This window comes from Mirounga leonina, unplaced genomic scaffold (genome assembly GCF_011800145.1).
Source record: "Mirounga leonina isolate KUSES-001 unplaced genomic scaffold, KU_Mleo_1.0 Mir_126, whole genome shotgun sequence".
Taxonomy (NCBI): domain Eukaryota; kingdom Metazoa; phylum Chordata; class Mammalia; order Carnivora; family Phocidae; genus Mirounga; species Mirounga leonina.
This window is the reverse complement of record NW_023270314.1, coordinates 902014-915122: the sequence shown is the minus strand read 5'-3', so window position 1 is coordinate 915122 and position 13109 is coordinate 902014. Positions and strand designations below refer to the sequence as shown.

The window sequence follows — 13109 nt, the reverse complement described above, 5'->3', positions numbered from 1 at the left end:
CATACAATCCAGCAATTCCACTTCTAGGTATTTATCTGGGAAAAAAAGGAAAATGAAAACACTAATTCAAAAAGACCTATGCACCCCTGTGTTCATCATAGCATTATTTATAGTAGCCAAGATGTAGAAGCACCTAAATGTTCATAAATAGATGAATGGATAAAGAAGATACGGTATATATACACAATGGGATATTACTCAACCATTAAAGAGCATGAAATCTTGCCATTTGCAACATGCATGGACCTAGAGGGTATTATGAATTTAAGTGAAATAAGTGAAATAACTTTTAAGTGAAATAAGTCGGAGAAAGATAAACACCATATGATTTCACTTATATGTGGAATCTAAAAAAAAAATGAGCAAACAAAACAGAAACAAGACTCATAGATACAGAGAACAAATTGGTGGTTGCCAGAGGGAAAGGGAGCGGGAGGATGCAGAGAATAGTTGAAGGGAATTAGGTGGTACAATTTTTCAGTTATAAAATATATAAACACAGGGATGTAATGTATAGCATAGGGAATATGGTCAAAAATATAACAACTTCTTATGGTGACAGATGGTAACTAGACTTACTGTGGTGACCATTTTGTAATGTGTATAAATGTTAAATTACTGTGTTGTATACCTGAAACTAATAGCATATTGTATGTCAGTTCTTCAATTTAAAAAAATATATCAATTTCATGAAAGACAAAGAAGAGTTGAACTGTTCCAGATTAAATGTGATTAGAGATACTAATGCCCCATTCCAGATTGGATGCTTAAAGAAGGTTGGGGGGGGGGCACCTGGGTTGCTTATTTGGTTAAGCATCTCCCTTTGGCTCAGGTCATGATCCGAGGGTCCTGGGACCGAGTCCTGCATCAGGCTCCCTGCTCTTTGGGGAGCCTGCTTCTCTCTCTGCCCCTCCCCCACCACACTTGTTCTCGCTCTCTCTCAAAAATAAAAATATTCTTAAAAATTAAATGTCTTTTTAAAAAGGGTGGGGAGCTATAAAAGGCATTGTTAGGACAAATGGTAAAATTTCGATATAGACTATATAATAGATAACAATATTTGATCAGTGTTAAATTACTAAACTTGATTATTGCAGTTATGTAAGAGCATATCTTATTCCTAGGATCTACTTGCTGAAGGATTTAGGGATGAGTTATGTAAGAGCATATCTTGTTCCTAGGATCTACTTGCTGAAGCATTTAGGGATGAAGAGTCATGACATTTGTAATTACTTCCAAATGGATCAGCAATAATAACAATAATAAAGATGGATGGATGGTTAAAATGAATGTAGCAATATAGTAGTGATAGGTGAATCTAAGTAGTGCATATATAAATGTTCATTGCACTTTCTGAAGCTTTAATTTTTTTTAAAAAAATTTGGAAACCTGAAACCACCAAACCCAAAGGAAGTGAACCTTACACAAAGTAAAAGCAACAAAAGTTTTTGGAGAATTAAAAATACAGCCTGCATTAATATTGAGAAGGGTGGGAGCCAAATAGAGAAGGTAAACCTCTTCTGGTAAAGGACAGAAATTGTTTCAGGTCTTTTTAGAGGCCTTTACTAGACGTTCTCCTCAGAGATACTGTGGCCCAGCCTAAGCCTGCCTATCAGTCTGATACACTAAGTGTACCTTTGTGCTGCCATTAACCTTGACACCCCTGCTGACTGTGATTCACCTGCCAAAGCTGCTGGCTACCAACTGTGAAAAGCCACATTTAGAGAGATTCCCTATCTACTAATCAAACATCCTTTTGCCTTATATAAAATATTAATCATTGTCCACATTTTGTAATTATAATTCTACATTTTAGGAAAATAGTACAGCAAGCATGTAGAACATCAGTAGAGTTTATATTCAAACCATTTTTTCTTTTTCTTTTAAACATTTTATTTATGGGGTGCCTGGGTGTCTCAGTTGTTGAGCGTCTGCCTTCGGCTTAGGTCATGATCCCAGGATCCTGGGATTGAGCCCCAAGTCGGGCTCTCTGCTCAGTGGGGAGCCTGCTTCTCCCTCTCCCACTCCCCCTGCTTGTGTTCCCTCTGTCGCTGTCTCTCTCTCTCTGTCAAACAAATAAATAAAATCTTTAAAAAAATAAAGATTTTATTTATTTGAGAAAGAGTGAGGGTGAGCACAAGCAGGGGGAGTGGGGCAGAGGGAGAGGTGAGAAGCAGACTCCCTGCTGAGCAGGGAGCCTGATGCAGGGCTCAATCCCAGGACCCTGGGATCGTGACCTAAGCTGAAGACAGAAGCCTAACCCACTGAGCCACCTAGGTGCTCCTCAGACCATCTTTTCTAATGCTTCTTTATAAAAAGGTGCTCCACATTAGAATTCATACCTTAATGAACTTGATTTTTTTCCTATTGGAAAATGGCAGTGTAGGATCCCATTTTAATAATGCTTTTTTTAAGTGTCATAGCAGACCATCTCTTTACTATTGGTTTATAGATTGTAATAGTCAAAAACACCATGGATGTAAAACTTCTTGTATAATGATTTTGTGTGCCAAGTTCTTCCAGTTCAGGAAGGAAGGAAGGAAGCAAGGAAGAAAAAAGTTTAGAATAAAATTAATTGGAAGGGTATCCTGAACTTTCAGTGAACCTTGGGAGGAAAAAAAAAATCACAGGACAGTGATTTGGAGATCACTTTTCTGGGAACTATGTAGTAAATTATTCCCCTTTCCAGAAACTCAGTAGTTCTGATCTCCCCTACCAGGATCTGAGAGCTCTGAAGAGTTTATTTTATTGCAATAATGTCATTTGTATATTTTGTATCTAGCAGAACAGGTTGATGTATGTGACAAGACTCTATGATTTTAACTGAGTACTTTGTTCAAGTGCTTGAGCAGCTCAAATACTTCTTCTTTAGGAAACTTTTGGTCCTACGTATAGGCACATGTGCAGTTCCTTTTATGCAGTCAAGTAAGTACTAAAGAGTTACGGGAGCTTTAAAGAGAGTCCTGTTTGGAAATCAGAAAGTGCATGAGCTTTTTCCAAGTGCAAATCCAGACATGTTATGGGACCTCAGAAGTCTAACCAGGGCAGCAGTCGGATTTGTCCAGAACACTGCTCAAATCCTTGCCTTTGCTTCTGGTACCCTGATTTCATCACTGTCTTCCAACACAGCTTCATCTTCAGGCTTTAAATTTCTAGTTTTCCTCTTTGTTCAGTATTGTGTGCTTTTTTTCCCCCTCTCATGAGCTAGAGATCCAGTATGTTTTTAGATTCTCAGCAGAGTTCTGATTCTTAATGATAAAACCCTAATCCTTACCTATTATGCCTTCTAATTTATCTCAGTTAAGCCTCATTACTTCAGAATGTGGCCTTGAATCCCCCAACAGCTGCAGTTGAATTACCTACAGTGTTTCAGGAATGTCCCATGATTTCTTGGTCTTACCTCAGTAACAGTAAAGAACTCTGTACTAAACCCCACTCCCTACTTTTAATGCACATACTAGCCATCCACATTCTAGATACCCAAGCCCTATCTATCTTTTTTCTTTAATTTTTTTATTTGAGTAAAGTTGACACACAATGTTCTATTACTCTCAGGTATACAGTGTAGCGATTCCATTTCTTTATACAGTTATGCTGTGCTCGCAAGTGTAGCTACCATCTGTCACTGTACAACACTATTACAATACCATTGATTACATCCTGTATGCTGTTCCTTTTATTTCAGTGACTTCTTCATGCCATAACTGGAAACCTCTATCTCCCACTCCCCTTTACCCATTTTGCCCATCCCCCCTCCAGTCTAGAAACCATCAGTTTGTTCTCTGTATTTTGTAGGTCTGATTCTGCTTTTTGTTTGTTGTGTTTTTTTAGATTCCACATATGAGTAAAATCACATGGTATTTTTCTTAGTCTGACTTATTTCACTTAGTATGATACCCTCTGGATCTATCTATGTTGTCATAAATCTCTGTGTCAAATCACATCATTAAAGAACTATATTCCACTATTTACAACCCTATGCCTATAGTAATTCATCCCTGTAGGGATGCATTATCAGAGTTATGATTAAATTGTTTGCTTTCATTATGGTTTTAAGAAGGAAGATATGTGGGGCGCCTGGGTGGCTCAGTTGGTTAAGCGACTGCCTTCGGCTCAGGTCATGATCCTGGAGTCCCGGGATCGAGTCCCACGTCGGGCTCCCTGCTCAGCAGGGAGTCTGCCTCTCTCTCTGACCCTCCCCCCTCTCATGCTCTCTATCTCATTCTCTCTCTCAAATAAATAAATAAAATCTTTAAAAAAAAAAAGAAGGAAGATATGTGGTCATTTGATTGCAAGAAATAAAGATTTACTCAGGTTTTCTAATTAATTTGTGGGAGGCTAGTCCAGGAATACATATACTTATAAGAAAGACTGAGATCTCTTGGCTTCACAAAAACCAAGAAAGTGATGTACAGTCTAGTCTCCTCAGAATGTATTTTGTTAATGAGAGCTCTGAACCAGCAGCTATTTCACTCTTTGTTCTAGATAATTTTTCTCTCCAGATTCTTGCTTATCGATGAGTTGTTTATTCATGACTCTGCTTCCCATCTGCAGCAAACTTTGTATATCGCTTTTATCACTTCCCTTCTCTGCACAGCACCGCCCCGCCGACCCAGAAAAAGAGGATCTAATTGATTCATTTGATCGCTTTCACAGCTATTTGGATAGAATTTTTGTAAACAGATACCCTAAATCAAATAAGGTGAGAGAGGTAGAAAAGGGGAAACTACCTGCAGGAAGATTTTTACATAAGTTGCAGCCTAGGGTTCTTTCCCCAAGCAGTGATTGGGCAGAAACACAATAAAATAGGGCTTAAGTTTTAGAGGCATTCAGAGTCTTAATGTATTTGGTATGAGGATATTTTTGGGCATTCAGTAAAGACAATATTTCAAAGCTTTTTCATATCTAGGTTCTGTTATATAACTACGTAATAATTCAATTTTTCATGATAGGACAGTCTCCTCCAAAGAACACTCAACTTACTTGTTTTTTTGCCTTAGCTATCAGGAGCCTCGAATGTACATTTATGCTTGATTCCAGCAGCTGTTCTTAGCTAGGGGACTAGGTATCATGTTTTTCTCCTTTGAATTGTACACCCTTGAGAGTTTATCCTTTCTTTAATGGCCCTACTATTGATATGTTTTTATTCATCATATTATAAACCACCTCAAATTATCCTTGAAAATGAGCATACTGTTAATAATAAAGTGTCCTGTAACTTATGATGCATAGATTTGTAGCAATTACATTTGGGAAAAGAAGAAAACAAGAGTTAACAAGTATACTTTTAAATTGAGATCAAAAGCAATATTATATGTAAAAACCACACCTAATAACATTGTCGATATTATATGTAAAAACCACACGTAATAACATTTTAATGAAAAGTACACAAGAACCAGTGAACCAAAGCTGGACACTGTAGACTGATACACTGTTGTTAGCTGAAGTCCATATTTTATTCAGAATTCCTTAGTTTTTACATAATGTCTTTTTAGTTCCACAATTCTATCCAGGATATCACACTGCATTTAGTCCTATTGGTTGTGACGGTTTCTCAGACTTACCTTATTTTTGATGACCTTGAGAGTTTTGAGGAGTACTGGTCAGACATTTTGTAGAATATTCCTTCACTTGGATTTGCAGATGTTTTCCTCATAATTGGACTGGGGCTAAGGGTTTTTGAGAGGAAGACCACAGAAATAGAGTGCCATGTTCCTGACATATCAAGGGTATCTATTTTTTTCCCAAAGATTTTATTTATTTATTTGTCAGAGAGAGAGATGACAAGTAGGGGGCTCTGGCAGTCAGGGGGAGAAGCGGGCTCCCCGCTAAGCAAGGAGCCTGATGGGGGACTCGATCCCAGGACCCTGGGATCATGACCTGAGCCGAAGGCAGACACTTAACCAACTGAGCCACCCAGGCATCCCTCAAGGGTATCTATTAATATAACTTATCATCATTGATGTTGACAGTGATTACCTGGCTGAGATAGTATGGACTTTAGCTAACAACAGTCTATCAGTCTACAGTGTCCAGCTTTGGTCGCTTAAACAACAGACTTCCATTATTCTTTAGAATCACACTAAACTAACAAATAGAAACCAAAACACAAACTCCTTCTTTGACAAAATCAGAAAGCATGTTGAATCTCAAATCATGTATTATGAAGCACAATGAAGGTAAAGAGGAATGCAGAAAGATACCAAGAGAAAATTTCCAGGGTTACATATCCCTGGCAAAACCAACAGAATACAGTTCTCTAAAGTGGAATATGCTGAGGAGCCAAATCAACCATTCCTAGTTTGGAACAAATGCATTGGTGACCAGGGTAGTGCTTCCCAATTTGACATAAAAAAGAAACAAAGACTATTGGAGAACCCATGGATTCACATTGAAAAACAATGTTTACGGGAAGCAATGTGCTGGTGGAGCAGGATTAAAAAAAGATTATGAGTTCTGAGTTGTCCTGTAACTGCTGATCTCAGGTGGCAGGAGAGAAGTAAAGACTAAATAAAGGCTATAATTCAAACACACACACAATTTTGTAAGATGCGAATTTTTGCTGGCTTGAAGTTCAGGCCTGGATCCAGTCTAATATACGTTACTGCAAAAATTTGGTTCAGGAGGTACTCATTTGATTGAAAGATGGGCAAAATTTTAAAGAGGGTTGGGGAAGGAGGTGTAATCTGCTTGGATTCTATACCAAGGGAGGAATCTTTTCTGGAAGCCTGCACTAGAAATGAATGAGACAAAAACCTCACTTTTCACTGATACCTTTTTGTACTTTCTAAGTTCAAAAGAAATTTAGTGCAGTAAGAAAAAGAATAAGGACTTTGAAAAAAATAATAAAATATATAAAAAATAATAAAAATAATAAATAGTAATTTAGGCATTTGCAAAAAAATCTGAATACAAATCCTTTCAGATTTTTTACTCCTTTTTATCCAGTCTTTCATTTGCTTTCACCATATGTAATTTGACAGCAGTTTCTTCTGATGGTTTCCTTTGTCAAGCCTTTCACAAAAGCATCCAATTTATAGAAAAAACTTCTTCTTTTGCATTAATATTTTATTAGTTATGTAATATTTACTTATATCAAGTTTAGAAACGAATACAATCGACTCAGTAAACATAAAGTTCTGCTGGTGTGAACAGAAGCATATGTGTTGTAAAAAGCAGCCTGCAAACCACAAGTGTTCAGTGTACTATAGGCATCCTATGTTTTTGAAAAAAAAAAGAAAGTAATGCTTGTTGATGGATTTGTTAAGTGGATGTTAGAGGAAATTACCTTAAATATGAACATATGTCCTTATTGTGTTCTTGTTGCCTTTGAAAATTATTCTCTAGGACATATAATTATAGATACATCATTTTAAATCTTAATTTTACTCAAAAAAAAATGTTTATTGAGCTCCTGTGTAGTACACGCATAGAAACAAGTGAAAGTAAATATTTCATCTACTGGCTGAAATTAAACAGTATCAATAGGATGTTACTGCTGGTTTTATTTATGATACGCTAAATAAACTAGGTACAGAAGATATTAATGAAAGAACTTATATTGACTTGTTTCATGCATGTCCTTAGAGTTCTTTAGACACTGAAGTTTGTTTTAAATCGTTACGTTGATTTTACTTTAAGGTATATTTAGTAAAGAAAAACTTTTTTTTAACTGTTGTTGCATTTCTTGTTGTTGTTTTATCTTGAAGCTGCCAGAAAAAGTTGTAATGGACTACTACGAGAAGTATAAGCCTAGAATGAATGAGCTGGAAGCTTTTAATATGGTAAATCTCAGAATTAAACCTATTAAATTGGATATGTTGCTAGACTTAAATAGGGTTCTATTAACTTTTATTATGGGACCAACCAATCTATGTTGTTTTTCTCTTACTGCAGAAAAACCCTTTGGATCATTTCCTATTTCAGAACTATATTAGGTGTCAGTAATGTAATAAAGAAAACACATGGTAGATTTCTCTTAAAGTGTATCATAAATGCACAGAAAGAAATTTCAGAGTTCTTTGAACACATATTGGTCTCAATGCAGTTATTTCACAAGCATTCCTTTTAATGAATTTTACTCTTAGTACCTTTGAAAGCTCTCTATCACAAATGTGTGACTGCCTTTGGATTCTACCTCAAAGTCATTCAAAGGACATTCTTTTCCTATTATCATTAAAGAAAAACTTTTGATCTCTGCAGTATTCATTTTCTGAAGATGTACAATTGGTACTGGAGATTTGGCCTTAGATAAATTTCTGTAGATACATTTTCTTAAACATAAGTGTTAAGCTCGTCTTTTTTTTTTTTTTTTTTTTTTAAAGTTCTACCATCCTATCATTCTTTCTTTTAGTTGAAAGTTGTTCTGGCTCCTTGTATAGAGACATTGATTCTTCTAGATCGACTTTGCTACCTGAAAGAACAGGTAAATCATGGTATTTTAAAATACATAATATCTTCATTAAATGCAGTAAATGGATCCACTTATATCTAGGATAACTTTCTTTTACATAAAACTAGTCAGATAATTTTTCTCATTATATTTTCCAAGTTTAAATATTCATTCTATCTCTTTTTAAACATAAACATATGTACAACAGATGTTTTCAGCAAGGTGCTATAATAAAAGTTTATATTCTTTAATTGTATGGTAATTACTATACAGTAGGCAGTAAACACAAGCATCATATGTGACATATTATATAGCCAAAATTAATAAAGACCAAATATAAAAGATAGTATGTATATTTTCATTTTATAAGAATTTACCTTTTAAATCACTTTGGGATTTTGGACATATGTAGTCTGCAGTATAAAAACTTCTTTCTGATCAGTGCAAATTACTTTTGTTCTTTTCATAGTCATGTTTGTTTTACCTATGTTGAATGCCCCCAAAAATTGTTTTCTTGGTTATCTTTAGGGAAAATGTTTTTTTGCAGATTTTACTCTGAGCTGTGATCAAAATAGTTATGTGAACTATTTAAATTAAACCCATACATGGATTCAGCCTTAAGTTTCCATCATAAGTGCTTTAAGAATTTTGTTTTATCATAGTGGGTAGTTTTAGTTTTTCTTTTCAACAGGCTATTTGGAACAAATGGATTTTAATAAATGTTTGCTTTTGTTCTAATTTGTACTTTTATGGAAAAAGGCAATTTTTAAATATTTGGATTTGTGTACTTTCTTAAGCTACCAACTAACTCAGAATCACTGGAAATCTTAGGTTTCCAAATTTATAGGTGACAGAATTAAGCCTGTTTTACTAGGTACTCACTATTTCCCTTTTCAAAACAATTTCCATTGACCTAAATAAAATAAGTAAATGCTAAAAAAATAAATAAAATAAGTAAATAGTATGCATGAAGATTAATAGATTGGTTATGAAGTGATAGAAATCATATTAATTTGTTAATACTTTAAATATTGTTTAAATAATATTTTAAATAGTATAAATAATATTATAAGAGTAATATTTACATTAGAGAATTTTAAATGAAGAATATAAAAAAATAAAAACAATAATTCCATCTATCAGCATTAATTTAAATTTTTGGTATGTTTTTTAGTGCCTTTCTCTAATATATATATGCCACACATATATGTATGAGCATATTATGCCTACTTTAATTAAAATTGGAATCAAATTATAAGTACAATTTTGCATATAATTTGTTTCATTCTATTTAGAATTTTCCCATCTCATTAAATATACTACAGAAGCTGAATAATGTTTCATTGTATAATAATTTGTTTCAGTAATACCCAATTGTTTTTGACCACTTCGTTTTTCACAATTGCAACAAAGAGTAACCTTGTAGTTCACTATCTATGTACATCTGTATTTCCCACAGCATAATTTTCTTCTACATAGTTTGTTTTTGTGTTGTTTTTATATTACAATATATAGTTTGATTCATCTTTCATTCTTATCTTCAACAAATTGCTATGTGTTTAAATCACTTATCAATTTGCAGGAAGATATTGCTTGGGCTACACTTGTGAAGTTGTTTGATCCTGTGAAATCTCCCAGATGTTACGCTATTATTGCCCTGAAGAAGCAGCAATGATTTCAGTTGAAGCAAGGTATTAGATGTATCTGTTTATGGAACGGATTGCTAATTTTGCTCTTCTAAACATGTGTGTTGTATTATGTAAATATTTGAAAAACATTGCTCTATATTTTAAATAAACAATAAAATACTAGCTAACAACAGAATACCATAATCCATTTTTCCGTTGTCAAAGCATACATTAATAAAATAAGAACTCATGAAAATATTAAAAAAGGATTGACCTACATTCCTGAGTTAGTGTATCAATAGGACATTGTAATCTGACATTTGTTTTCTGTTCTATATTTGAGACCCTTGATATTTGCTACATACCACATTTTGACTTTTACTGACTTAAAAACTTTTATTAACAGAGGAATGGTAGAGGTGTATATATAGTAAAATTAGTTGGTACAGAAGATCATTTGCATTTTCCTCCAGATTTTGGAAGGATTTTCCATGTTATCCAGAGGGGAAAATCCACATTCAAAGGGAAGGAACACCCAGGAACCAGGCAGACATAAAAAGTGCTTAATAAGTGTTTTAATCTAAGTTACATGAGGAAATATTCTGTGCCCTTAAAGGAATTTACATCTTGTGAGATAATGACTTTCAGGATTCTTGAAGCTGTTTATCTTACTAAAATAAAGGGATGGGTTGCACTTAATGGAATTACGTTGTGCTCTGTAGAAAGCCAATCAGAGGAAAGCAGGAGTAAAGGAAAGAAGGCCAGCACTGTGCCCGGTGTGGTGCAGCTTCTTTTCATCTGCAGAAATCTTGAGGTTCTAATATACACAGAAGAGATGGACAGTTGGGGAAAAGCTTCCTTGATGCTCAGCAAAAGACTATGTAAAATTCTTCCAGCAGAAGTAACTACTCTCGTAAATTTTAGAGTCTATCCACAGATGGAAAGAATAACTTTTGCTTTGGGTTGTGATATTAAGTTTGCAGCCATTATATATGTGAATGATCAGGTACTTTGTATAGCTAGTACAATACTGGGGAAATTAGCCATTTTTTAAGCTTATTATGGAAAATTTCAAATGTGTTCAGAATTGAAGAGTCTAATGAATCCCCAGGTACTCATCACAAACTACTTCAGTAATTATCAACTTTTTACCAATCTTGTTTCATCTGTACACTTACAAGCATGCACACACTATTTACCACCCGACTCCCAGATATGTAAAATTTTGAACTTTTTCCCTGATGACTAAATATATAACATTATTTTCTCCTTATAATAAAGAAAAAAAACTTCATATGTGTAAAGCTCTGTTTAGTATAGAGAAGTGAATTCCAACTGTTTCAATACCAAGGAAACTTTATAGTAACTTCCCTGTGTCTTAAAACATTGTCAGAAAGTACATTTACCAATTAATGCTTTCCATTTTTATTAGAGACATTTGTGTGACTCAAGCTAATCCATAAGAGAGAACCTGTATGATCACACTGAGATGATAATATTTCAGCAAATAAAGCAAAGAAATATCCTATTTTGGTAGGGCTATAGCTTTATAAGTATCAATCCCCATTTCAATGTTTGTAGACTCTTCGTCTCATAAAAACTGCTCTTGGAGAACTCAATTCAGTTTACAGTTGAGCTAAGGAATGTAGGGTATAGGCAGAAGCATAAGTTATGACAATTACATTCTAACTGGGCAAAAGCAAGACTCTTAATATCTGAGAGCCTCATTTGTAAAGTGGGGTTTCATTTAATTTTCATTTTAGAAACATTTATTGAATGATTGTCATGTGTCAGAGGTTATGCTAGGCACTGACAGCATGGAGACAAACAGGGTATGTCCCTGTTCTTAAAGAGCTCACAATCTAGTGGGGAAGACAACAAAAGTACTGTAATCAGTACTGTAATTATTGTATGGGGCTGAGAGGGTCAGAACATAGGATCCTTTGTAGTATCTTCAAATAGGTAGACTTCAGGGGTAGATAGACTCAGTAATATTAGTAGCATAGCTTAGATTCATGTGAGTTAAATTGTTGTGTGTCCTTGTGTAAGTCACTTTAGTATTCAGTATGCCTCAATTTCTCATCTGTAAAAAGAACATAAGAACAGAATTTACTTACAAGGTTGTCATGAGGATTAAAGGAATAAATATGTTATTGAACTCCCCCAAAATATCTCCAGGCAATCTGTTAATAAAGCAAAACTAAGTTTATTAGAACTCTGTAGTAATAGAGAATTCTGCCTCGACAGTCTCTGAAGGTGAGGTCAGGAGAGGATATTTATAGGATTGTGAAGTCTGGGCTCAAGTGGTTTAAAAAGGTGGCTCTTTTCAGGTGGGGACCAGATTGCAATTTGGAAAAGTTCATGACAATAGTTTTATGATTAGTGTCTATAGCAGGGGAAGGGTCTTGAAGCAAGTCTTGATAAGTAAACTGTTACTTGATAAGTGAGCTCTTTGCCAAGGTGAGCAGATTGTCTGAGATAAATTAACATATGAGTTTCCTGAAACAAAGTTATTTATTTATTTATTGATTGATTTACAGTCTTATCTTTCCTGGGCAGTTTTTTTTTAACAAACAAATAAATCATGTTGACACAGGTGGTCTCAGTTCTTAGACCCCATAGCTCTGTCATATTAATGCAGATGGTTACAGTTCTCAGTGTAAAGCAATTAATTCTTGGCACACAATACATATATAAAACAAATAGTATAGGATAGTAGACTTACATCCAGATATGTCAGTAATTCCATTAAATATAAATTGAATGCTTCAATTATAAAACAAAGATTGACTTACTGGGAAAATAGAGCCCAATAACATGTTAGTTAGAAGAAACACAACTAAAACAAGGGTACAAAAAGTTCAAAATTAATAGGAAAGAAAAGGCATATTTGTAAATATTCATCAAAAGGAAAATGTATGAATATCAAAGTAGATATTAGTTAATATCAGGGAAAAATATTCTTGAAGTTAAAGAGAAACCCTTCATAATGAAAAAGTTTCAATTTGCCAGGAAAATATAATAATTATAAGTTGGTATTTAGTTAATAACATAATCTCAATATATAAAACAAAAATTAGCTATAA

The 13109-nt window shown here is 34.3% G+C and overlaps 1 protein-coding gene across 5 annotated transcripts in view; it reads left to right on the top strand.

Annotated features, from left to right (window-relative positions):
• The window catches only part of METTL25 (methyltransferase like 25), a 150762-nt gene that overhangs the window by 98164 nt on the left and 39489 nt on the right, over positions 1–13109 (top strand). For 4 of the 5 annotated variants that reach the window (XR_004678702.1, XR_004678704.1, XR_004678703.1 and 1 more), the window contains exons 10-12: positions 7713–7787; positions 8357–8428; positions 9978–10086. Coding sequence is in view for 1 of the 5 variants with exons in the window: in XM_035002055.1 (XP_034857946.1) it covers positions 7713–7787; positions 8357–8428; positions 9978–10070 (240 nt within the window). In the remaining 4 variants the exon portion in view is untranslated. Of the gene's footprint in view, positions 1–7712; positions 7788–8356; positions 8429–9977; positions 12101–13109 lie in introns of those variants that run through there. The other variant, XM_035002055.1, reaches the window with a different exon arrangement.